The sequence below is a fragment of the Carex rostrata genome, chromosome 15, assembly GCF_964058835.1.
Source record: "Carex rostrata chromosome 15, lpCarRost1.2, whole genome shotgun sequence".
In the NCBI taxonomy this organism is placed as follows: Eukaryota; Viridiplantae; Streptophyta; class Magnoliopsida; order Poales; family Cyperaceae; genus Carex; species Carex rostrata.
In genome coordinates this window covers 10,354,014-10,376,788 of record NC_135932.1, presented here as the reverse complement: position 1 = coordinate 10,376,788, position 22,775 = coordinate 10,354,014, and the positions used below count along the sequence as shown (strand labels likewise).

Genomic DNA, 22,775 nt, shown 5'->3' with positions numbered 1-22,775 from the left:
TGTAAACTGTTGAATATGGATTGGATAGTTGTTTTACACTTTTACTGAATCTGTATCCGTTAGAATTTTACGAATACAGATTGGATATTAAATGTTATGAATACGGATCAGATATCGGACGGATATATATATTTTTCATAATTAACTTGTTAGGTACAAAATATTTATTTTATTACTAAAATATTAGTCACTAATTATGTCATAGTGTTAATTGTATTATATTATTCATTAAAATATATATCTATATGCAATTTATTAAAATATTCGTACAATATGCAATTTAATAAATTAATTTAAAAACATATATCAACATTTGTTGTGGTCTAAAAGTATAAACAGTCAGATACGGATAGTTAAAAGTCTTAACGTATATGTATCCGTTATAATTTTTTAGATTCAGATATGGATAGTCTCCGATACAAATACGGATCGAATAATTTAAGTACTTCTTGGGATTTGAATTTGGACGGATATTATCCGATCAGTTTACACCCTAAGCCAACCCATTGTTTGTGTTTGTGGAACCACATAAGATTTCCTTCCTCTCTCTCTCTCTCTCTCTCTCTCTGTGTATATATATATATGTTTCCATTCATCCCCTCCCAGCTCGCCACTTCACCACAACAAACACACAAAAGTCTCCAAGGGAAATATAATTATATGTCCATGTCAAGCCTAGTCAGCATGTTACATACCGACATGGAGAAATTGCACGAAAAGAACCGCTCGGCATTCCCGGCTAGCGAAAAACCAGAAACAGAGCATGAGAAATCACCAGAGTATCCTGTTTTTCTGAGGATTAAGCACCGGCCTCCTACGAGTCTCTTCTCCGAGGCCACCGTCTATTTGATGGTCTACTGCTTTAGCCCGTAGAAAATTCTAAACTAATTATAAGAGGAAGATTAAAAATCAAATGTTTAAATAGCGTTTATCGCGTCATAGCGGTATGGTTAAAAAAAAATGACGCTATGGCCATATAGCGTCGTTACAGCGCGAAATAGAGCATCGCTATTTTGCGTGCTATTTAGAACTTTAATTAAAATTAGCTAGTTTCTGTGACTATTTGCTGCTTATTCAAAAACAAGAAAAAGGAAAAGGAAAAATATGAAATATGGAGTGTGTAAATTAATTAAATAACTGTCTTAATTTGTACAATTTGTACTGTAATGTAAGGTAGAATTTCTGTAATAAATAAGAAGATATTTTTAAATGTTCATGATGTTTTTCAGTAGAATGTTAAATTGAGATTTTTCTTTTTCTTCGTGTGTGTGTGTGTGTGTATTTCATTTGGAGGTGATGTTCTGTTCTAGCTGCAATTTGGATTTGCATTGGTACATGCTGACATATTAAAGCAAATACTAAGCTTTAGATTTCTTCTTAAAGTTTGACCGCTCTTCGCCGTCTTCGGTCGTACACATAAACTTATCACTCTGGACTCTTTTTTTTTTTTTTTTAAACCTACTGTAATTTTTATTTTTTTAAAATATAAAATTGTACTTAAAATTTAAAATAATTATAAAAAGTATATCTTACTCATTTGCTGTCACCTTACTAAATTTGCCCCTAATAATTGTTTTTATTTGATTGGTCGATCCAACAACCATGTGCTCTGCGTTTGAAGCCAGACAATCCAGAGTCCAGATGAGAATAAGGTAACGCCAGCAGTTGAAAGATAAAGGCAACACGCCTTATATCAAATTTCAATAAATTCTCGAGATATGATATGTGTGTGTCTATATATATATATATATATATATAGGTTGTGGCTAATTTGCTGCCGGCAATATTTCTGCCGGCGATGCTGCCGCCCATTTTTTTGTTTTGTGATGTTTAAACAATAAATTCAAACCGTTAGATATTTAATCTATATTATAATCTACTTTGAGACCAAATTTTATATTTTTTGGAATTTTTTACTATATATTAAGCTGGTTTGAAATCCACTGATTTCAGTAAATTTCTGCAGCATTGAAATCAGCGGTTTTCAAACCAGCTTAATATATAGTAAAAAAAATTTCAAAAAAATGTAAAATTTGGTCTCCAAGTAGATTATAATGTAGATTAAACATCTAACGGTTTGGATTTGTTGTTTGGACATCACACGGCTAAATATAGCCCTGGCAGCACCTCTGCTGAAATGTTGCCAGCAGCAATTTAGACAGACCCTATATATATATATATATATACACAGAGAGGGGGGGGGGGGGGGGGGGGGGGGGGGGGGGGGGGCTATGGTGCATTGCAATGCATAGGCCAATGTTTTAAAATGCGTTTTGTTCATGCATGCGAAAGGCCATTGCATACCGCATATATGGATTTTCATGCAGATTTATATATGTGGATTTTAAAATAAAAATTCACGTGTGTGTGTGTGTGTATATTCATATGCATATATTTGAATTTATTTTCACATAATAACATAACCAACATAATTTTTTGATTTTTTTAATATAAATTTTAATTAAAATACAATCAAATTATCAAAACCGCATGGGAAGACTGCATAGCCGCATATTTCAGTCTGCATGGCCGCATATTTGGACCGCATGGCCCCATTTTTAATCCGCATGACCGCATATTCGAACCGCATATGCGGCCGCATGGAAAAACCGCATGAAAAAATCACATGGGCATTCTGAGTATGGCTGCCGACCGCATACGCATATGCGGCCCATGCGGCTGCATTTTAAAACACTGGCATAGGTTATGGTGTGCATTGGACCATATATCACCGATTCAAAGTCCAAATGACCGATCCAATCCGTTCATCTTGTTCTCCATATTAATATATGCTTGGAGACCAAATTTTACATTTTTGTGAATTTTTTTACTATTTATTAAGTATTTTACAAAATTGTTGATCCAACGGTGGCTTAACAAAACAGTAAAATCAGCAGCCACCGTTGGATCAACAATTTTGTAAAATACTTAATAAATAGTAAAAAAATTCAGAAAAATGTAAAATTTGGTCTCCAAGCACATATTAATATGGAGAACAAGATGAACGATTTGGATCGGTCATTTGAATTTTGAATTTTAGATTTATGATCCAATGCACAAACTCATCCATGCATTGCAATGCACCATAGCCCATCTCTCTCTCTCTCTCTCTCTATATATATATATATAAAAATAACATTATAATTATTTATTAAACCAAATGAAATTAATTAAAACTGAGGCTTTATTACTGCAACTTGAAGTCTCCAATATAGAATTAATTAATATATCTTGGTTTAATCGTAAAATTTGATCCGTTGCAAGTGGTAATGATCTAGATGCCCACAAGATGGCAACACAACATTAATTCCAGGGGCTCAGTGGATTACACACACACAGTTTTGCTGACCAGTGGGCCTTGACACGCTGAAAAAGCAGATTCCATGGACCCATCCATTCCATTGTTTTACTTTCGAATCGATGATTGCATCCGGATTCAATTCATCCTTATCCATATCACTCTAGTTCTTATATACTACTACTTGTGTAGCATCTCATGTGATTGATGTGTCTTCTACTAGATATATGGAATCGCACAGGTTGCTATAACGGATGGTGCCACAAAAGAGCAGATAGATCCACTTATCCTCTTCCCCAAGGAATGTGTACTCTTCTCTATTCTCTATTCTATAAATTTATAAACGATGATGATGGAGGAGTTCCATTATAAATTATTAATTCCTTCCTTGTACCGCAATTGAAAAGAAATTAAGTTGGTGACTGGTGAGAGTGAGACGAAAGAAAGAAATATAAGAGAAGAGTGTTAGAAACCATATCCATATCCATGTCTAGCCTAATAGACATCTGGACATACGAGTTTGCGAGGATTCGAGAAAAAAAGGAGGAGAGATTTGGCATCAGCTCATCTGACAGCGGGTCCCAGAAACAATCTCTGAGTCTGAACGAAATGTTCTCCTTCTCCATGAAGAAGAAACAAGATCTATCTGCAAAAATTGATGATAGTAATACCAATAATGTATCGGAGACTACAATTTGGATGCTTATGAACCGCATTGCACCCACCTGAGCTTAATTTATTATTGCTTGTTTGTTTATTTCAATCCTTTTATTTTATAGTTGCGGAAGCGGAATATTATAGAGACTTTAATTTAATTTAATTAATGTTTCCCCTTTTTGGTGTAAATACATCCTATCGTTGTAGTTGTAGTTGTAGTTGTACTGGATTGATTGTATTATATATTATAGACTCTTGAATTTCAATACAAATGCAAAGAAGAAAAAAAAAAAAATAGTTCTGGTCTTGGTTGTGTTGTGTCTGAAATTCTTACCACCGCACCGAAGTTGTTCGATGAAATGCCTGAGTGAACGTGCAATACCAATGTGTCAATATATATATATATATATATAATTAGTTGCTTTTAGCAAATTTTGAATTGCAACGACTATCTACTATGAAGAGCCGTGCTGGCAGAGTTTTCCTAGATTGATTTCTTTTTTAAAAGAGAGAACAAATGTAAAAGCATCTTACTTCCTTTCAGAACTGAGAGTCTACTGCCCTGACTTTTGAATTTTTTTAGAGCAATTTTCATGCAAGGATCATGCCCAAAATTGTGAATTCAAGTCCAGAGACTTCCACGTCTGAGATTATAAATTTGTTGGTACTGTTTGGAACTAAAAATAAAATGTTGTCTTTGATCTCTAATCGTAATTTTATTATGATTTTTCAGCTTAACAAGCCTCTAATAGTAATAGTTCATGTCGGCTTCTGGGTTTTTAACCAGTACCCCGGCCGGACATATTTATTTGGGGAATTAATTAAGTCATACTCATACATACATTCCTTCATTCATTTTACTTGATACAAAATAAAGATAAATATATCAAACATCTGGCAACGGACTTAATTTGCAGAAGACATGCTCCTCCTCCTTCAATTCACATGCACATAAATCAATCAAAATGCCGCTCCTTTAACCTCCTCGTACATACCGTCAATTCTCTCCTACAATGTTTACAAATCCACTAGCTAGAATGAGGATTTAATTGTGTCATAAACCAAAGTAAATAATGAATAAAAACTTCAAATCTTCATTGGGTTCAGCATCAGCATCTAGTACAAATTTCACCCAAAACTTGATGTTCAACTCTTTTCAATTAATCATTAAGGAATCAATATAAATTTGAGTTTATTACAGTATAAGTTGCACACAGCCTCATAAGTATTATTCCTGTTCCAGAGGCTATAGTTGCTTATACTCATCAGTTTGGGAGCCAACTGGTACAGGTACTGGTACTCAGACCATATGTTTTTATTGTCAAAGAAAAAATAAGAAGGAAACTTTGTACTAACCTTATAATACTTGAGAAGTTGAGGTCGCTTCAGCTTAAAGGTCGGAGTAATGAGATCCCTCTCTATGCTAAATGGTGTTGGATCCAGAATGATTGCTTTCAGCATCTCAAAACCTTTTAACTGCATTTACAATGTATTGCATTTCAACCATTGTTAAGTTTTCCTTGATATGAAATGTTTTAGGATCTTGTAGACATTCCCCGTGTTCATGTTTGAATTTCCCTGTACCAACAAAAGAAGGGTAGTTTGGGCACTCTTGCACAAAATGAGAAGAAATCATCAGAGATTTCCCCACACTTTTTTTGGGTATGCAATACTTTTCTTTACGCAACAAAGAAAAATTTGAGAATCTTGTAGTTGCATAGAGGAAAAGCTTCCCTAGACTTCAGATTTTGTCATATGAATTCATAATTAAATCATTAATACATACCCCAAATTTACGACCGGTGTTATTTATTTCTTCTAGAACATAATTCCTGGCTTTTGGGTAATTGCATAGTTCTTCAAAGCTCCCTGATACATTGTTTAATAGAGCCCAATCTTCAAGTGCTTTTCTTTCTGGCACCACCACACCAACCAGGAATGACTCGAAACTGTTTCCATAGGCCCAGACCTAACATAATGCAGTAAAATGGTCAGATTTTTCATGTGAGATAATACTAGAAGTTTGTGTTGGAAAAAAAAAAAAAAACTGAACGGAAATATACACCTGTAAAATGCCATTTAAAAAAATAAACAAAAAGGAGAGAGATTTTTATACTATATGAGAAACAAATTAAGGATATTAGGTACTAGAAAGTAGAAACCCTTGCTTTATTGTAGATTAAATTAAAAAAAAAGTTTGATATCATTGTTTTACCATTGTGACAAGGGGACACTGCATGTAAGCGCTTTCTACAACCTCCACTGCTACATACTCTCCCTGGGACAATTTAAATATATTTTTCTTCCTGTCTATTATCTTCATTGTACCATCTGGTTGCCATTCACCAATATCACCTGCATCGAAAGATACTGTTACAAACTTTCAAAAACTACTATCATTGTCTTCATCCATGTCATCAATTACAGCCATGCCATGATAACTGATTTTGGTACTATCCAAGCATGCTGGTTTATCCCAATTTTCTAATTGAATAAATACAAGTACCGCATTTAAAATTCTTAATGATAATCATTATTTACTTAATTTTATAGCTGGTAATAATAAACTTCTTTCTAGTAATATACATTGGTTTGTTTGACCTACCTGTGTGAAACCATCCATCTATGATCACTTCATTGTTGAGGTTGGGCCTCTTGTGGTAGCCCGAAAACAATGTTGTACCCCTGATGCAAATCTCTCCACGTGGCTCAGAAGAGAGTGCATCATAACCCATTTCAGGCACCGACTCAAGTCGTGCTTCGATTGTTGTGACTGGTGCACCAACCGTACCCATCATGGAGGGTTTGTTTGCAATTGATGTGAAGCACCCCGCGGTACTTTCTGTCAAACCTACTCAAAGTGCAAAATAATTGATTTTCAGAAATGATATTAGTCACCAATATTGCAACACTGCAAAATTTCCCAGTGCATCTTTTTTCTGGTATAGACATATAGTATACCTTTCTTGATATAGTCCAATATACTGTTGCAAATTAGAGGCGTAGCACTGCTTTAATACATTTTTCTCTTTATGGGAAGGCTAGGTATTTATCTGATTTTTCTGTTCTAATTAGAACAAATAACAAGAGACTAGAAGTAATTATACCATATCCTTGTACGAATATGCTGCCACTTGTGACCCTCATGAATTCTTCCACATGTCTCGGCAATGGTGCAGCACCAGATATCATGATTCTTACCCTCCCTCCTAAACCTTGTTTGATCTGTGATTGAAAGAGATTTTTTAGTGTGGTAACTTATTTCACATCAGAATTCAATCCCCAAATATATAATTTTACATTGAGAAATAGTTACCTTGCTGAAGACCAGATTGTCGAAAAAAGGCGATGCCTCATGTTGCGCCAGCCCCTTCTTCATATTTGTCAGCTTGCTGGAAGTAACTTTTTTTTAATGCTACTAATAGTTCTTCTTCTTTTTTGTGAAAAAAGGCTTATATTGCCCGTTTCATTCAAGGAATATTTGAAAGTATACTTACATTAAGACCTAAGCAGAACTAAATTACTGTTATACTCCTTACACCAAATAGCAAGCATGGTACTACTAATAGTTTTTAGCAAGGAGTGTAATACTGTAATTTCTAATATTCAGATGCCAGTTGCTCAAATATGATTACTAATATGGCTACTTTTGTAATATAGTCTCAATGAAACATAACTTCTGACGTTTCCAACCATCATTTTCAGAATATGCCTCACAGGAACAGCATGTAACTAACCCAGGTTAGCCTCGCTTTAACTTCACGTCAGATGTGCAATACTCAACATTACCTCACCAGACAAACAACTAGCAACAAAAGGGTTGTACAATGCCATAGAAAATGGAGTTATGAACATAGATTCTTTGAGAATTGAAATATATAAATCAAACCTGTATTTTATAACTTACTAGTCATAAGCATATTCAAAAAGTTTCCGAGCCAACAATCCTCCAGATGCAATTTTCTGCTGTATACCTTTTATTTGGGGTAAAAAATATTTGTAAGACCTGAGATATTAATTGCAAACCAGATGGTAATAGAAAAAGTGAATAGATTGCCAATGTACCGGAGTAGACACGGTCATACACCCTCGGAACACCACAAAAAACTGTAGGTTTCATCTCTTGTATATCCTCCATCAAGTACCTGATATCCTAAGATTCATAATAAAATGATAGGGTCAAGTTTGATTGCACTTCAATCTTTGTTCTATTTCTTAATTTACTAAGTTGTGGGAAAATTTATTCCCAATATGCAGTGCAACAGTACTCCTTTGACATAGCTTATTATGTTATTGCAGATGAGGGCCAGTTGCTGAAAAAACAAAAAGAAAAACCACTGTAGAAAAAATGACAAAGTTTTCGACCGATGAAATTGTCCCTTGAGGAATTAGAGAATAAAAATCAGCTTGCAAGTAGAGTAAATTTAGAGGACTGTCAAATGAATTACCCCTTGCCAGAATCCAATAGAGGCACCCTTGTAAATGCAATAATTCTCCATGATCTGATCAAATATGTGAGCTAGTGGCAAGAATGAAAAATATGAGTCTTCTTCAGTCACCTATAAATAAAATTTTGTAATAGTTCTCAAATTAATAGAAAAGATATTATAGAAAAAATTGATGGTGATGATAAACATGTTATCTGTTACCAGTACAGTCAAATGAGGTTAGCATCAAGGTAGTCCTTCACATGTATAATGATTTTTTTTTGAAACAGTTACTCTCTGTTTAACTCAACAAAGTTGTTCTGACACTCATATTGTATTTCCTTTGATTGGTAATCATTGTGTGGCAAGGTTATTTTTAACGAGAGTTTATTTTCTCGACATGAGACTAGTAGTTAAAAACCGATTTATTCATTTGACTATGGATTTTTTGAAAAGGAGTTATTGATCAATTACAACTTGAATATCCTTCTAAAGAAGCAGTAATATTATTGCTCAAAGGAACCATTTGTCAAGAGGGCGCAATATCATTTTTTTATAACCAATTTTAGTTACAGGCAGGATAAGTAGACAAGAATTCTTTCAATCACAAATAACTGGAGTTTACCACTTTGTCTGTTTCTCGAAAAAGGTGCTCATATGTGAGCACTTCAGCTACAAGAGCTTTATTGGTGAGTATTACACCTTTTGGGTCTCCAGTTGTACCACTGGTATACATAATTGTGCATACATCATCTTTTTTCTTCATGGGAAGCCCTGAATCGGCATTTCCCTGCATAGCAAAGCAATATCAATGAACTGGAGTTTTTATTCTTATCATTCCAAAATTGATGACATCTGCTATTTCCATATTAACTTTTGGAAACAATGGCTTAATTGAGGCAGGATTGTTTTTTTTTTTTTAAGTCAATTGAGACAGGATTCTATTTTTTAAGTCAATTGAGGCTTAAAAGTAGCTTACTAGAGGTTGTAGGCTTAACAGTAACACTATCAGAGGTAACTTACATTTGTTGGCCATCTAAATACAGAACCAATTGTTGGTTGAAGAGGTATAATTAAGACTATTATTATTATATGTTCAAAAATTTACACTTTAAAATTGACATATGCATGTGAAATATTAAGAAGTTATGAACTAACCAAGCAAATGAACTCCTGCCAGGAAAAGCAGGTAATTCCCCAATTTTCAGCTTCTCTTTTCTGCTCCTTTGTCATTCCTCCAAAGCTAACAATAGCTGGAATATTTTTTTTTCATTACACAGCTTTATATAACAATTTAAATTATCAGCTAGAAATATTGCGATAACAACTACCAAGGTCATGCCTAAGGTAAGTTAGGAATATTGAATCATTATCCTAATTATTCAGTGAATAGAAACATTTTTTATGTATTAAATGTACAAGTTCATATGAAAAATGATAGAGAAAGATACTTTTCAGATATGCCCCACATTTGGAAACAATCTTCAACATCTAAAAATCACAAGGTCAAAAGAACAGATTAAATTTAACTCATAAATTAATTGGAGGAAATATATCAATTAAAAAATTCTGTAGGAAAATGCTAACAAATTAGCCTTTTGAAATATAAGCTTACAGATGTTATCTTGCTTTCATGAACAAAAGCAATTGACATTTCGGCATGGTTGATGATAAATTCAACTGCATTTGCACCTGTTAATTTCACTAAGGTCAGATAGGTTCAAGAATGTTTTTTTTTTTGGAAGGTTAGGTTCAAAAATTTTACTGGCACAGTATGGGTTTTCACCTGCCAGTATGAAAATCATCTTACTGGTTTGGACAGTGCTCAGTTCAATTAAAAATATTTAGTTTTACTTTCTCTTTTCTTTTGATGTTAAAATGCAAAAATGGAAATGGGATGGTCAGATTCCATTATGTCCCATCATGGAATGTATGAACGCGTACCTAGAGTATCGTACAATGGCACATAGCAAATCCCTTGGCTGTTACATGCCTGAAATGTAATAGCACTATTTTTTTTAGGAATTCCAAATTCACACCTTTAATGTGAGATTTTTCTAATTATTTTGACATGCTACAGGGCATTTAGGTTGGTTGAGAGCCTTGGGTTGTTGATTTTGAAAGTCAAATATTTAGGTGGGCAAAGGAATTTTTCTTTTTTGGGAAATAAATGCAGCTATATATAGTGTACTTATCAAGAAGTACCTCCATGGCTATGACCCATTCAGGACAGTTAGGTCCATATATTCCACAGCGATCTCCCTAGCAAGAAATAAAAAATTTAAACAAAATCAATGTTAAAATAAATATTTATTCTCTTTTGACATGCTAAAATCTTGTTTACACTGTTATCCCTGTGCATAATCTCACATCAATGAATGTATGAGGCATAATTCAGACTAATGAATTTGATTTGTCTTACCGGATTTACGCCATGCCTCCTGAGAGCAGATCCAGTGTTCATGACCAGATCATAAACTTGCTGGTATGTTTGCCACACATATCCAGCAGCCTAAAATATTTTATTAAAAAAAAAAGTAAAGCAAATAATTTGATGATTAGAGTGCAGAGCTTACTCAATGTCCACTGATGTAAGAAATTTTAACATTTAGGTCCGGCTGTGCACTTACCTTGCCATCCGTAACTTGGCGGCGGCCCAGCATTGAATTTTGTGGATACTTTTCTACTGCTCCTCTGGAATAACAAAATTAGCAAAATTAAATCCTTCATTCCACTTCAATAGTCCAATCAAAATTTTGGAAAATTATGTTAATACAAGAATTGCATGTATTTTTGGTTTCAGAAAAGGCATTGCAAAAATGACGGAAACAGAGCTTCTTTGACGTGTGTTTTCTGGGTATGTAACTATATATGTATACTAACTAATTTTGTTTATATAATGTAGCATTTTGATCAAACAAGCTATCATAGCATTTTTTTACTAGTCTGATTACCATCATGACTTGAATATGACTGTGACAATGTTTTCACTTTTGAGTCCTCTAAAACAAAGACATGGCGTGGTTAGCAGTAGTAGCTAAGTAGCAACAGCAGGCATTAGCAATGTTGAAAGTAATTAAAAAATTAGCAAAATTGACCTAAACAAGTCCCATGGTGACTCAAGCTCACTAGGGAGTTGCAGAAGACCATCTTTCGCATAAATGCTCCTGTAAACCGGGCCTGCAGAGGGCTTGCCGCCCTTCGCTAGCGTAGCCTCCTCCACCTTAACTGTGTAAACCTCCATGTATGGTTTAAGTTTGAAGAAGAGTAGAGTTGTGGTACATGTAAAAGCTTAGAAAGCCCACTCAAGTTTTAGCCTTTAGTACCGTCTACAGTGGGTACGTTATGGGTGGCAATTTAACACTTGAAAGTATCTATTTTCACCGTCCCAACAACCTTTTGTGGTGCATTTATGAACATTTTAATGGTGCGCCTTATATATCACATGGCAGTTGCAGTTGCAGTTATCTCACCGCAATTATAGATTTCTATATGCTGTTACAGTGTTACTCATACCTTCAAAAGGATTAATTGCACTCATTTTTTTATATCCGATCTAAAACAAAATGATTTAATTGGATAGTCTGACTCTGACATATGTAATTTTTTGACAAAAAAATTAATGTCACTTCTAATTAAAGAAGAAAGAAATGAAATGCTGCCCTGATATATAAACCATATTGCCGAATTTGGTATATGGAATGGAATGCGATTGGTCTGTATTCTGATCAAAAACAAAAACAAAAACATTGGGTTTCCTTAAATGATATAAATTGGGAAAAATCAGAGGTCTGGATTTCCAAACACCATCAAATGTGCAATATAATTGGGCTATTCACGGATTAGATTGGTACAACCCATTTGAGTTTGAGCCACTAGACAATAACAAATTTAACTATATATCTATGACTTCAAAATTCAAAATTAGAGATAGTAGCCACTTGAGCGCCGACCCATCTTTCTTTTTTTCTTTTTTTTTTCTCTTCTCTGTTATATATTTTCAGAAAAATATAAATTTTGTGCATGATTTACTTTATTATGACAAATTGATTCATAATATATACATACATATGGTACTTTCTCTTCTCTGTGATTTTTCAGAAAAAAATATAAATTCTCTACAAAATATTATTTACATGAATTACATTACTATGACAATTAAATCGAATCACGGTACATACTACATACTACATACATATGGTGGGCGAGTCTCCCCGGCCAAATTAATTAATTGTAGAAGCTGCCAATTAAGTTTGAATTGTGCAACAGGTGTAGATCATCATGAGGTAAGCAACAACGTACAATTAAATCTCTCAAACGCCATCTCAACAATTAAATCCCTGATCACGTGATTGTCTCCTTACAAAATACACGAGATTCATAGTCATCTGGCGTACCTAAAAATTTTTTAAGGAAGCTAATTGTACCTCAAATAAAGTATCCGTGCGCGTTCCCCAACCTTCTAGAATATCGGCGACAAAAAGATCAGATTTTACTTCATACAGCGCAATAACAGTACCAATCTTTCTTTATTGTATAGAATTTCGCTGCATAAAGATAAAAATGCTATGTTAAACAAATTTTACAAAAGCACTACCAAATGCAGCGAAACAATCGTATAATTTAAACATATAAAGAAAAGCGTTTAATCTACTGCGTTCAAGTGTTAACTTTCATTGTAAATGAGTTAAATTTTCATTTTTAAAAACAAAAATGAATCTCCGAATTCGTCCCCGAGCAAAAATTTACATATCTAAACTGGAACCAATCCCCAAGCGCGTCCCTGAGCACGAAATTTACACATCTAAATTTGTACTAATCCCCGAGGGCGTCCCCTAGCACAAATTTTCTTCATTTGTGCAGAATGTACCAGGAACAGTACATGTGAACAAGTAAAGCATGTAAACCAATATGTACTAGCAAGCAAACAACATAAACAAAACATTGAAATTTTGTGCATATAAACCTGTGTTTACAAATACATTTTAAAGCATATAAACTCATGTTTACAAACATTGAAAAATCTGTGTTTACAAACATATAAACATGTGTTTACAAACACATTTTAAAGCATATAAATCTGTGTTTACAAACACATTTTAAAGCATATAAATCTGTGTTTACAAACACATTTTAAAGCATATAAACCTGTGTGTAAAGCAAGTAAACCAATATATACTAGCAATAAAACAACATAAACAAAACAATGAAAATTTGTGCATATAAACCTGTGTTTACAAATACATTTTAAAGCATATAAACTCATGTTTACAAACATTGAAAAATCTGTGTTTACAAACATATAAACATGTGTTTACAAACACATTTTAAAGCATATAAATCTGTGTTTACAAACACATTTTAAAGCATATAAATCTGTGTTTACAAACACATTTTAAAGCATATAAACCTGTGTGTAAAGCAAGTAAACCAATATATACTAGCAATAAAACAACATAAACAAAACAATGAAAATTTGTGCATATAAACCTGTGTTTACAAATACATTTTAAAGCATATAAACTCATGTTTACAAACATTGAAAAATCTGTGTTTACAAACATATAAACATGTGTTTACAAACACATTTTAAAGCATATAAATCTGTGTTTACAAACACATTTTAAAGCATATAAATCTGTGTTTACAAACACATTTTAAAGCATATAAACCTGTGTGTAAAGCAAGTAAACCAATATATACTAGCAATAAAACAACATAAACAAAACAATGAAAATTTGTGCATATAAACCTGTGTTTACAAACACATTTTAAAGTATATAAACCTGTGTTTACAAATATTGAAAAATTTGTTACAAACATATAAACCTGTGTTTACAAACACATTTTAAAACATAGGGTTAATTTTCTATATGCCCTCAAAGACTTCAAGAGTTTCTTATTTATCCCTATGCTCTTTGTTATATTTAATATGCCCCTTAACTCTTTTTATATTTTTCTATTTACCCATAGAGTTAATTACCCACATTAAAATGTTATCAAGATCTATTTTTTCCCATCATACCCTTGCTCTTACTTATAAAGTTTTGTATGTTTTTTATCGGCAGCTTGATTAAACTTGCTGTGCATGAATAAATTTGTAGAAACTTAAATAAACTTGATAATACTCATTCAGTTGACAATTATTACTTAGATAACATTAAAGTATTCTTAGCGGATCCTTTCTAAAGCCTAATAGAACCCGCAACCCAGTTACATTTTTTGTTTGAGCGGCAATGGAAGGATGAAGGAAACAAAAATCTGACAGCATATAAATATCCTATTACCATACATTGTTGATTCAAAGATTGAATAGCAGATGAAGTTAGATTGCACTGGGATTGTTTTCTGGTACATATAGGTACGTAGATGGTTTCTGGTAAATAGAAGGAGCCACTTTTCTGATTTTCATTTCCTGATGAAAATGGTGCTTAGTATTTGTAATGGCCTACGGGCTTCAAATTGCCCCAAAAAATAAGGATTTGAACCAGTTACTAATATTTGTCAACTACGGGCTTCAAGCTACTAATATTTGTGAACTGATTTGCATTATCAAGGTTCTACAAGTTAATTCATACACAATAAGTTTATTTAAGTTGTTGGTAAACCATAAACATATACAAAACTTTATAAGAGCAAGGGTATAGTGGGAATAAATAGATCTTAATAACATTCAAATGTGAGTAGTTAACTCTGTGGGTAAATAGAAAAATATAAAAAGATTTGAAGGACATTTTAAATATAACAAAGAGTGTAAGGGTAAATAAGAAACTAATGAAGTCTTTGAGGGCATATAGAAAATTAACCCTAGCATATAAACTTGTGTTTACAAAAATAAAAAAAATATGTGTTACAAACATATAAATCTGTGTTTACAAACACATTTTAAAGCATATAAACTTGTGTATAAAGCAAGTAAACTAATATATACTGGCAAGAAAACAACATAAACAAAGCAATGAAAATTTGTGCATATAAACCTGTGTTTACAAACACATTTTAAAGCATGTAAACCTGTGTTTACAAACATTGAAAAATTTGTCACAAACATATAAACCTGTGTTTACAAACACATTTTAAAGCATATAAACCTGTGTTTACAAAAATTAAAATAATTGTGTTACAAACATATAAACTTGTGTTTACAAACACATTTTAAAGCATATAAACCTGTGTTTACAAACATTGAAAAATCTTCATTTAATGGATTACTTGTTCAAAATGGAGACTGTATTTTTAGTTATTAAATATCAAAAACTGTTAATTTGCATAATTAAAATTAGAATCAATTCCCCATCGCGTCCCCGAGCTAACTGGGTTTAAATTATACTTTAAAGTACTTTAAAGTACGTTCAAGTAAGTAGTTAATTAATGATTACATGACTGTTAATAAGCTGGGGGACTACCTCGGGGATTAGTGATTACAACTCCTCCTAACATACTGTCCACAAAATTAAAGCGCAAGACAAAACCATGCAAAGCTAACATTTAAAGCATTCAATGTAAAATAGCAATGCGTTAAAACATCGATGTATTAATTAATGGCAAATTAATAAATTACTGTTATTAGTAGACAGTTAAACCCAGTTAAACCCAGTTAAACCAGTTCGGGGACGGGCTCGGGTTTGGTGGCTCGGGATACAGGAACATTTCTCAAAATTTAAATCAAAACTAGACAAAATATATATTAATTATCATTGAAAAAAATTACAGTTACCAGTAGTCGGCCCAAGTGCTGGGCAACTAGAGCGACTGCCCTGGACCCAAGATCCAAGGGGCCCAAAAAAAAATTTGTATATATTAAAAATAGGAAGCGTCTAATTGTCCATAGACTTTTGTCCACAATTTATCCACAGTTTTGACTTGCGCGAATACTGTAAAACTACTTCTACATGCTGAATAATTATACAATATATCACATAAAATATATCAGTTAATCACAAAACATTCAGCAACTATTTGAAGTGGTCCCATAATAGTTAAAAACAGATTGCAACTTGTACTATAGGACAAAAAATTGTACTTTCAAACTGTACTTTCGGATATTGCAGTTATAAGAAGTTATTCGCAGTTAATGTTAGTTATTAGCAGTTATTTGACAAAAAAGTGATAAAAAGGCAAAATTAAATTTTTCGATTAATTTGTTTTATTCTTTTTTCTTGATTCAATGAACACACAAATAAATCATCAAAATATTGAATACTGTAAAATTGATCACTTTACCTATAAAAATAAAATGTACAAACTATAAAATTACATACATGCAAAATTCATAGATGAAAATGATAAAATATAATGTTAAAAAATATCAATTTTCAATACTGTAAAAATATCAAGTTAAACTGTAAAAACAACACGTAAAAACTATAAATTTTTAACAATGTAAAATTAACATAAGAAAATGTTTAAATAAAATTTAAAAAGTATCAATTTTCAATACTGTAAAATTGTCAACTTAAACTGTGTAAACAAAATATAAAAACTATAAAATTTCAATAATGTAAAATAAGCAGATGAAAACGGTAAAACAAAATGTAAAAAATACAAAATTTCAATACTATAAAATTATCAACTTAAACTATAAAAACAAAACATACAACCTACAAAAACCAATACTGTAAAATTGCTATATCTAAATTATAAATCAATTGCATGTATACAACATCCAGAACATTTAAAATAAAAAGTCAAAAAATAAAAAACAACAAAAGCTCAATACTGTAAAATGATACATCTTAACTACAAATATAACAATTTCAAACTGTAATACACAATTGCTCAACAAAACACATCAGTTCAACAACATCTATTCAACACATTCATAATATTCACCACACAATACTAAACATAAGTATATAATTCAACATCCAAAATAGCATCAAACAAACTATAAAAAAAATAAAACATCTACATTAACAACCTACTGTGAACATTGCTGGGATGAGTAAGAAGCCTCATCACAAGAACCACACGTTCTTTCGAGATATCATCTTGCATACAAATAAAATAAACAATGTAACATATTGAATTTATTACATGTAGGTACTGTAAAACTGTGAATTATATCATATAAAACACTCTATGTATCATCTAAAACAGTGAACTATATCATGTAAAATTGTGAACTATATACTGTAAACCTATACACATCAATAATAATAGGTACTATAAAATAGTGCATATATCATGTAAAAATGTGAACTATATCCTGTAAAAATACTCTACATATTTCACCAGATCTGAAGTGGTATATGTTAATTGACTACTTTAGAGACGACAAAATCCTATCGTGTTCTTCTTTCAAAGGTGAAATCGAATACTGTAAAACAAAATATATAATCATGTAATTTCATACATCAGACAATTCAAAACAACGACATAAAGAAAACGAACTATGCATTTTAAATTAGACCATCAGATAATGCGAGATTTGTTATTGAACAGTAAATTATACAATTAAAACTCAAATCAATGTTCATATAATGCATACACGCATGAGAATCTAAGAGAGATGTCGGAAACTAAACTTGTATGTCTCATAATTTTAGAAATAATAGAAGTAAAAAATTAAATTGCCCTTGAAAATAAAAAAAATGGAAGTGTATCAATATCTGTTTTTTGATGATTATTATTAATCAACGGAGAAGACGTGCATGTACTGAGGAAGTGAGGATGTAGAGAGGAGAGAGGCTGGCTACTGGCTAGAAGCCTTTGAAAACTTTGCAACAAGTGGCGAAGTTAAAAAAGCAAGCACATGCAGTTGAAGTTGGAAGCCCATGCAGTACAGCCCACAAGACCCGAACTATGGACCAATCCAAACCCGTATGAGATCCGATGCGGTGAATGGTGATCTCTTCTCTTCTCTTCTCCTTCTCGGGCTATGCGACTAAGTCAGACAACTAGCTTCCTTCCACAAAAGGCAATAGTTTAATTAAAGAGGCTGGCCTCTGCCGAGATATAAAAAATAAAAAATAAAAATAAAAAGAGGCTGGCCCACTGGAGGCATCCAATTCAAAATCGAAATCGCAAACCCTAAGCGACTCGTCACGAGTCCTGAGTCCCGAGTCGTGACTGATTGGTGAAGATATAAGGAGCCCAGACAGAGCCCAAACCCGACTAAATTCGTTCGGCGCCGCTTCTCTCTCCTCTTCTCTCTCTTTTCCCCTAGATCTAGGGTTTCCTTTCCTTTCCTTTCCTTTCCTTTTTCACGTCGGCCTGCGACCCATCTCCAGCCCAAATCTAGGGTTTCGATCCATCCGTCTCGGCTCGATCCACCTCTCCCGCCTCATCTCTACGGTATCAACTCTCTCTCTCTCTCTCCCCTTCTCTCCTTCTCTCCTTCTCTCTCCCTCTCTCCCTTATTTTTCATGTATGCTCTCCATGAACTCACACTTGTGGGTTTCTTCTTCTCTGCCGATGTAGTCCATGCTCAATTGTGCACCGCCCCATTTTGAGTGCAATCCACTTGTCATATGAAAATCTGAGTCGTCCTTCTTCTTTTTTTCCAGCAATTTCGTCTTGTATTTTTATCGTCTTGTAGTTTTTCTCCTTACAATTAGTTTTTTGTTTTCTAGTAAATTTATTTGTTACATCAATTGCATGGTTTAATTTTGATATTACATTCAACATTTCCGGATGTGTTTCTTAGGTAGCTACTGCATGGTTTAATTGTTTAACATGAATCTATTATCCAAGTTTAAAGTCAGATGCTAATTCTCGTGCAAAATTTCACAAGTGCTTGGTAGAATTTTAGCATGAATCTGTTAACCAATGTTGAAGATAGATGTTAATTATATTATATTGTTGGTCTGGTATCCGCCTTTACCATTAGGAGACCAGAGTTTATTTAGTATCATTTAATTTGTTTAAAATAGGCTTCTTAAGTTTGAATTATTGAATTATGTGTGCTTGATGGTGAGGTTTTGCCCATTCAGTGCAGCATATACCTGGATAGGCGCCATCCATCTTGGTATCATTATGGGTTTGGCCATGAGAACATACATAGCGCAGAACATAACATATATACAATGATAATTTCATTTTATTTCCTTGCTGGACCTTGAAATTTATACCCCTAATTTCTCACCATCCTCTTCTTTTGACAGACTGAAACAAGAGGTTATCATCATGTCTGAGTTGATTGATCATGAGCAGCATGGGCAGCTTGTTCTGGCTGAAGAAATCGAGCAAGAACATGTGCACGAGCAGGAGCGTGAGCACGAGCAGGAGCAGCATGAGCAGGAGCAAGAAGAAGAACCTGCTCCGACTGCAACCAGGGGGAGGAAAAAGAAATCCCTGGTATGGCAGCATTTCACAGTAGTCAATGGACCTAGCAGGATGAAGCGAGCATGTTGCAACCTCTGCAAGCAGACATTTGCATACAGTGACGGGTCAAAAGTTGCTGGCACTAGCCACCTCAAACGCCACATCACCCTTGGGTCCTGCCCCATGCTCAAGGCCACTGACCGCGACCACCAGTACCAACTCACCCCTGACTCCTCTGTCCAGACTCCTGAAGAACGGCCGGCCAAGAGGAGGTACCGTGTCTCTGGCTTCAGTGGGGCCACTTTTGACCCCAACCTTAGCCTGAGCAACCTTGCTAAGATGGTCATCCTACATGACTATCCCCTTCATGTGGTCGAGCAGCCGGCTTTTCTTGCCTTTGTGGAGAGTCTCCAGCCGAAGTTTCAGGTTCATGATGCAACCTCCGTGGAAGCTGAGGTTTTGACGCTTTATCACAAGGAGAAGCACAACCTGATGCATGTCTTTGGCTCTATTCCTGGCCGAATTAGCCTGGCCATTAGCCTATGGACCACCAGTCAGACTCTGGGTTATGTGGCACTGCATGGGCAATTCATAGACAGTGACTGGAAGCTACACCGTAGGATGCTCAACTTTCTGATGGTGACCTCGCCACATTCTGAAAATGCACTTAGTGAGGCCATTGATGTCAGCCTCTCTGACTGGAACCTCAAGTCAAAGCTCTTCACCATTACACTGGACAACAACTGCTCCTCACATGATATCTACAGTGCAAACCTGCAGGACCACCTGTCGAACAAGGATGCTCTCTTGCTCAAGGGGCAGCTTTTTGTTGTACGTTGCTATGCTCATGTGCTGAATGCGGTTGCTCAGGATGTGATCGCCTCAATCCATGGCATCATTTACAACATTCGTGAAAGCGTGAAGTTCATCAAAGCATCACCGTCACGTGAAGAGAAGTTTGCTGAAATAGCATTACAGCTCGAAATCCCGAGTACAAAAACTCTCTCCCTCGACACCACCACTCAGTGGAATACAACCTACTCCATGCTCTGTGCCGCGCTGGAATACAAACAGGCTTTTAATTTGCTTGAAACGTGTGATGACAACTACAACGAGGCCCCATCCACTGAGGATTGGAGGAAAGTAGATGTGGCTTGTGTGTTTCTGAAGCTGCTTTATGACTCAGCAAACACTGTCAACAGCACAGAGGAGCCAACGTCAAACTTATTCTACCACGAGGCATGGAAGATCCAGCTGGAGCTGAAGGGTTCTGTGCAGAGCACGGATCCTGTGGTGAGCAGCATAGCAAATGAGATGTATGATAGGTTTGAAAAATACTGGAGGGATTGTAGCCTCATTCTGGCCATTGCTGTGGTGATGGACCCACGCTACAAGATGAAGCTTGTTGATTTTAGTTTCAAGAGGATCTATGGCAATGAAGAGAGTCCAAGATATGTGAAAGCTGTGGAGGATGCTCTGTTGGAGCTTTACAATGAGTATGTAACCCAGCCTCTTCCTCTCACCCCAGCCTATGTTGAACAACAGCAGCAAGAAGTTGCTCCTGATGCTATTGAACCAATTGAGGCCAGTATAAATAATACTGAAAATAATACCTATGTTAGCAATGCTAAAAATGAGGTTGAGGAACACACAAATGGTGGGGACCAGTCAAGGGAAGCAGAAGCAAATGTAGATGTGAAGATGTCTGAGGCTGAAATAGAGGCGAATAATAATGTCACCATACAGACAGAGGATATAGAGGTGAATAATAATGTTACCATACAGACTGAAGAGGAGAGCAATGAGAGGATTGACATCCAGCCTGCAACCCCAATCTCCTCTACTGGAGATGGGCTCATGGATTTTGACATCTACCTATCAGAGATGGCAGTCAACCAGCCCAAGAAGCCTGAGTTGGAGCAGTACCTTGAAGAAATGCTCCAGCCCCGCACCAATGATTTCAACATCTTGACTTGGTGGAAGATGAATTCATTCAAGTACCCCACACTCTCTAAGCTTGCACGGGATATTCTCTCCATACCGATGGCGATGGCCGGTGGCGGGACCGGCTTGTCAGTCTTTAGTGCTGGAGGTGCAAACAGAGTTCTCGATGAGTACAGGAGCTCCATGCGGCCTGACACGCTTGAGGCGATTTTCTGTGCCAAGGACTGGCTGCAGTACATGCCGACTACTGTTGTGGAGCCCACCACACCAGGACCTATGGCTCTTGTCAAGATGGAGATGTGAGTGGTGTTGCTCTAATATGTAATATCTTTGTATCTTTGTCATCAATTAGTACCTTTTTTCTTGTTGAGCTGGATTTGCTTGATATGTTGTAGACTTTAATGCTTATTTTAGAGTGTAGGAAGTTGTCAAGTACTGATTTGTTTTCTGGATGTTAACTAGATTTGTTTGTTCTTGATCTTTTAGTTCTTACTATCAGATGACCCTTTAGGAGTTAATTTTATGTGCAATTCTCAAGTTGTCATTGATCTCTCTCTCTGACGGAGCAGTGTATAACTGGTACCAACTTCATATTTCTTGTCCGATTAAAGATGGTGTTAGGATTAGATTGTTACTACACGTTGTCATTGGAGTGAAAGTGAACATTTCTGTTAAGTTGTTATAATTTAACTGTACTTGTTATTATTTGGTTTTGTTTCGTGTAATTGTTTCAAAAAATATTTTACTGGTGATGTCTTAACTTATGCGGCCCAGTTTGTCTGGTTTGTGTATATTTTTTCTTTGGGACCTCCTAAAAGCCCCTGCTCAAGTTGTACGACTGTATAGTCGCAAGTTACTCGTAAAGTGGAGTCACTAAAAAAGGGAAGATTTAAGAGTTACATAAAAGTAGGCCTTTACACGGAGAATGGATCTGTGATGGCAGATTTTGTGGTGGGCTCGCAATTATAATATGCCAATGTAATTCACCAGGAACATACTTTACAAGTGCCATTTATTGTAAAATTCGTTACAAAGTTATTGATTCTGGATGCATTTGGTATTGTATAGATCTGAAGCTGAAACGGCTGGTTTCTTTTGTTGTTTGTAAACAAGTTCTAGTTATTCTACAACTAAACCAATAAGGCAATAACACATCCTTAGCAAAACATTACAACATAAAGAAT

The 22,775-nt window shown here is 34.7% G+C and overlaps 2 protein-coding genes across 2 annotated transcripts; one reads left to right on the top strand and one right to left on the bottom strand.

The window, feature by feature from the left end:
* Window positions 1-4,718: 4,718 nt before the first annotated feature.
* LOC144566868 (putative CoA ligase CCL6) lies at window positions 4,719-11,744 on the bottom strand. Its single transcript, XM_078316904.1, has 19 exons — window positions 11,481-11,744; window positions 11,013-11,076; window positions 10,805-10,894; window positions 10,588-10,644; window positions 10,327-10,375; window positions 9,998-10,074; window positions 9,834-9,873; window positions 9,541-9,635; window positions 9,008-9,172; window positions 8,404-8,514; window positions 8,021-8,108; window positions 7,863-7,929; window positions 7,272-7,347; window positions 7,063-7,180; window positions 6,561-6,806; window positions 6,171-6,310; window positions 5,742-5,924; window positions 5,312-5,431; window positions 4,719-4,963 (listed from the first exon to the last, which is right to left on the bottom strand). Exons 1-19 carry the CDS (start codon window positions 11,624-11,626, stop codon window positions 4,916-4,918), a joined length of 1,980 nt encoding a protein of 659 aa, XP_078173030.1. The 5' UTR covers window positions 11,627-11,744; the 3' UTR covers window positions 4,719-4,915.
* A 7,765-nt stretch (window positions 11,745-19,509) lies between these two features.
* Window positions 19,510-22,066, top strand: LOC144566861 (zinc finger BED domain-containing protein RICESLEEPER 1-like). Its single transcript, XM_078316899.1, has one exon. The coding sequence runs from the start codon at window positions 19,510-19,512 to the stop codon at window positions 21,892-21,894; it is 2,385 nt and encodes a 794-aa protein (XP_078173025.1). The 3' UTR covers window positions 21,895-22,066.
* Window positions 22,067-22,775: the final 709 nt, after the last annotated feature.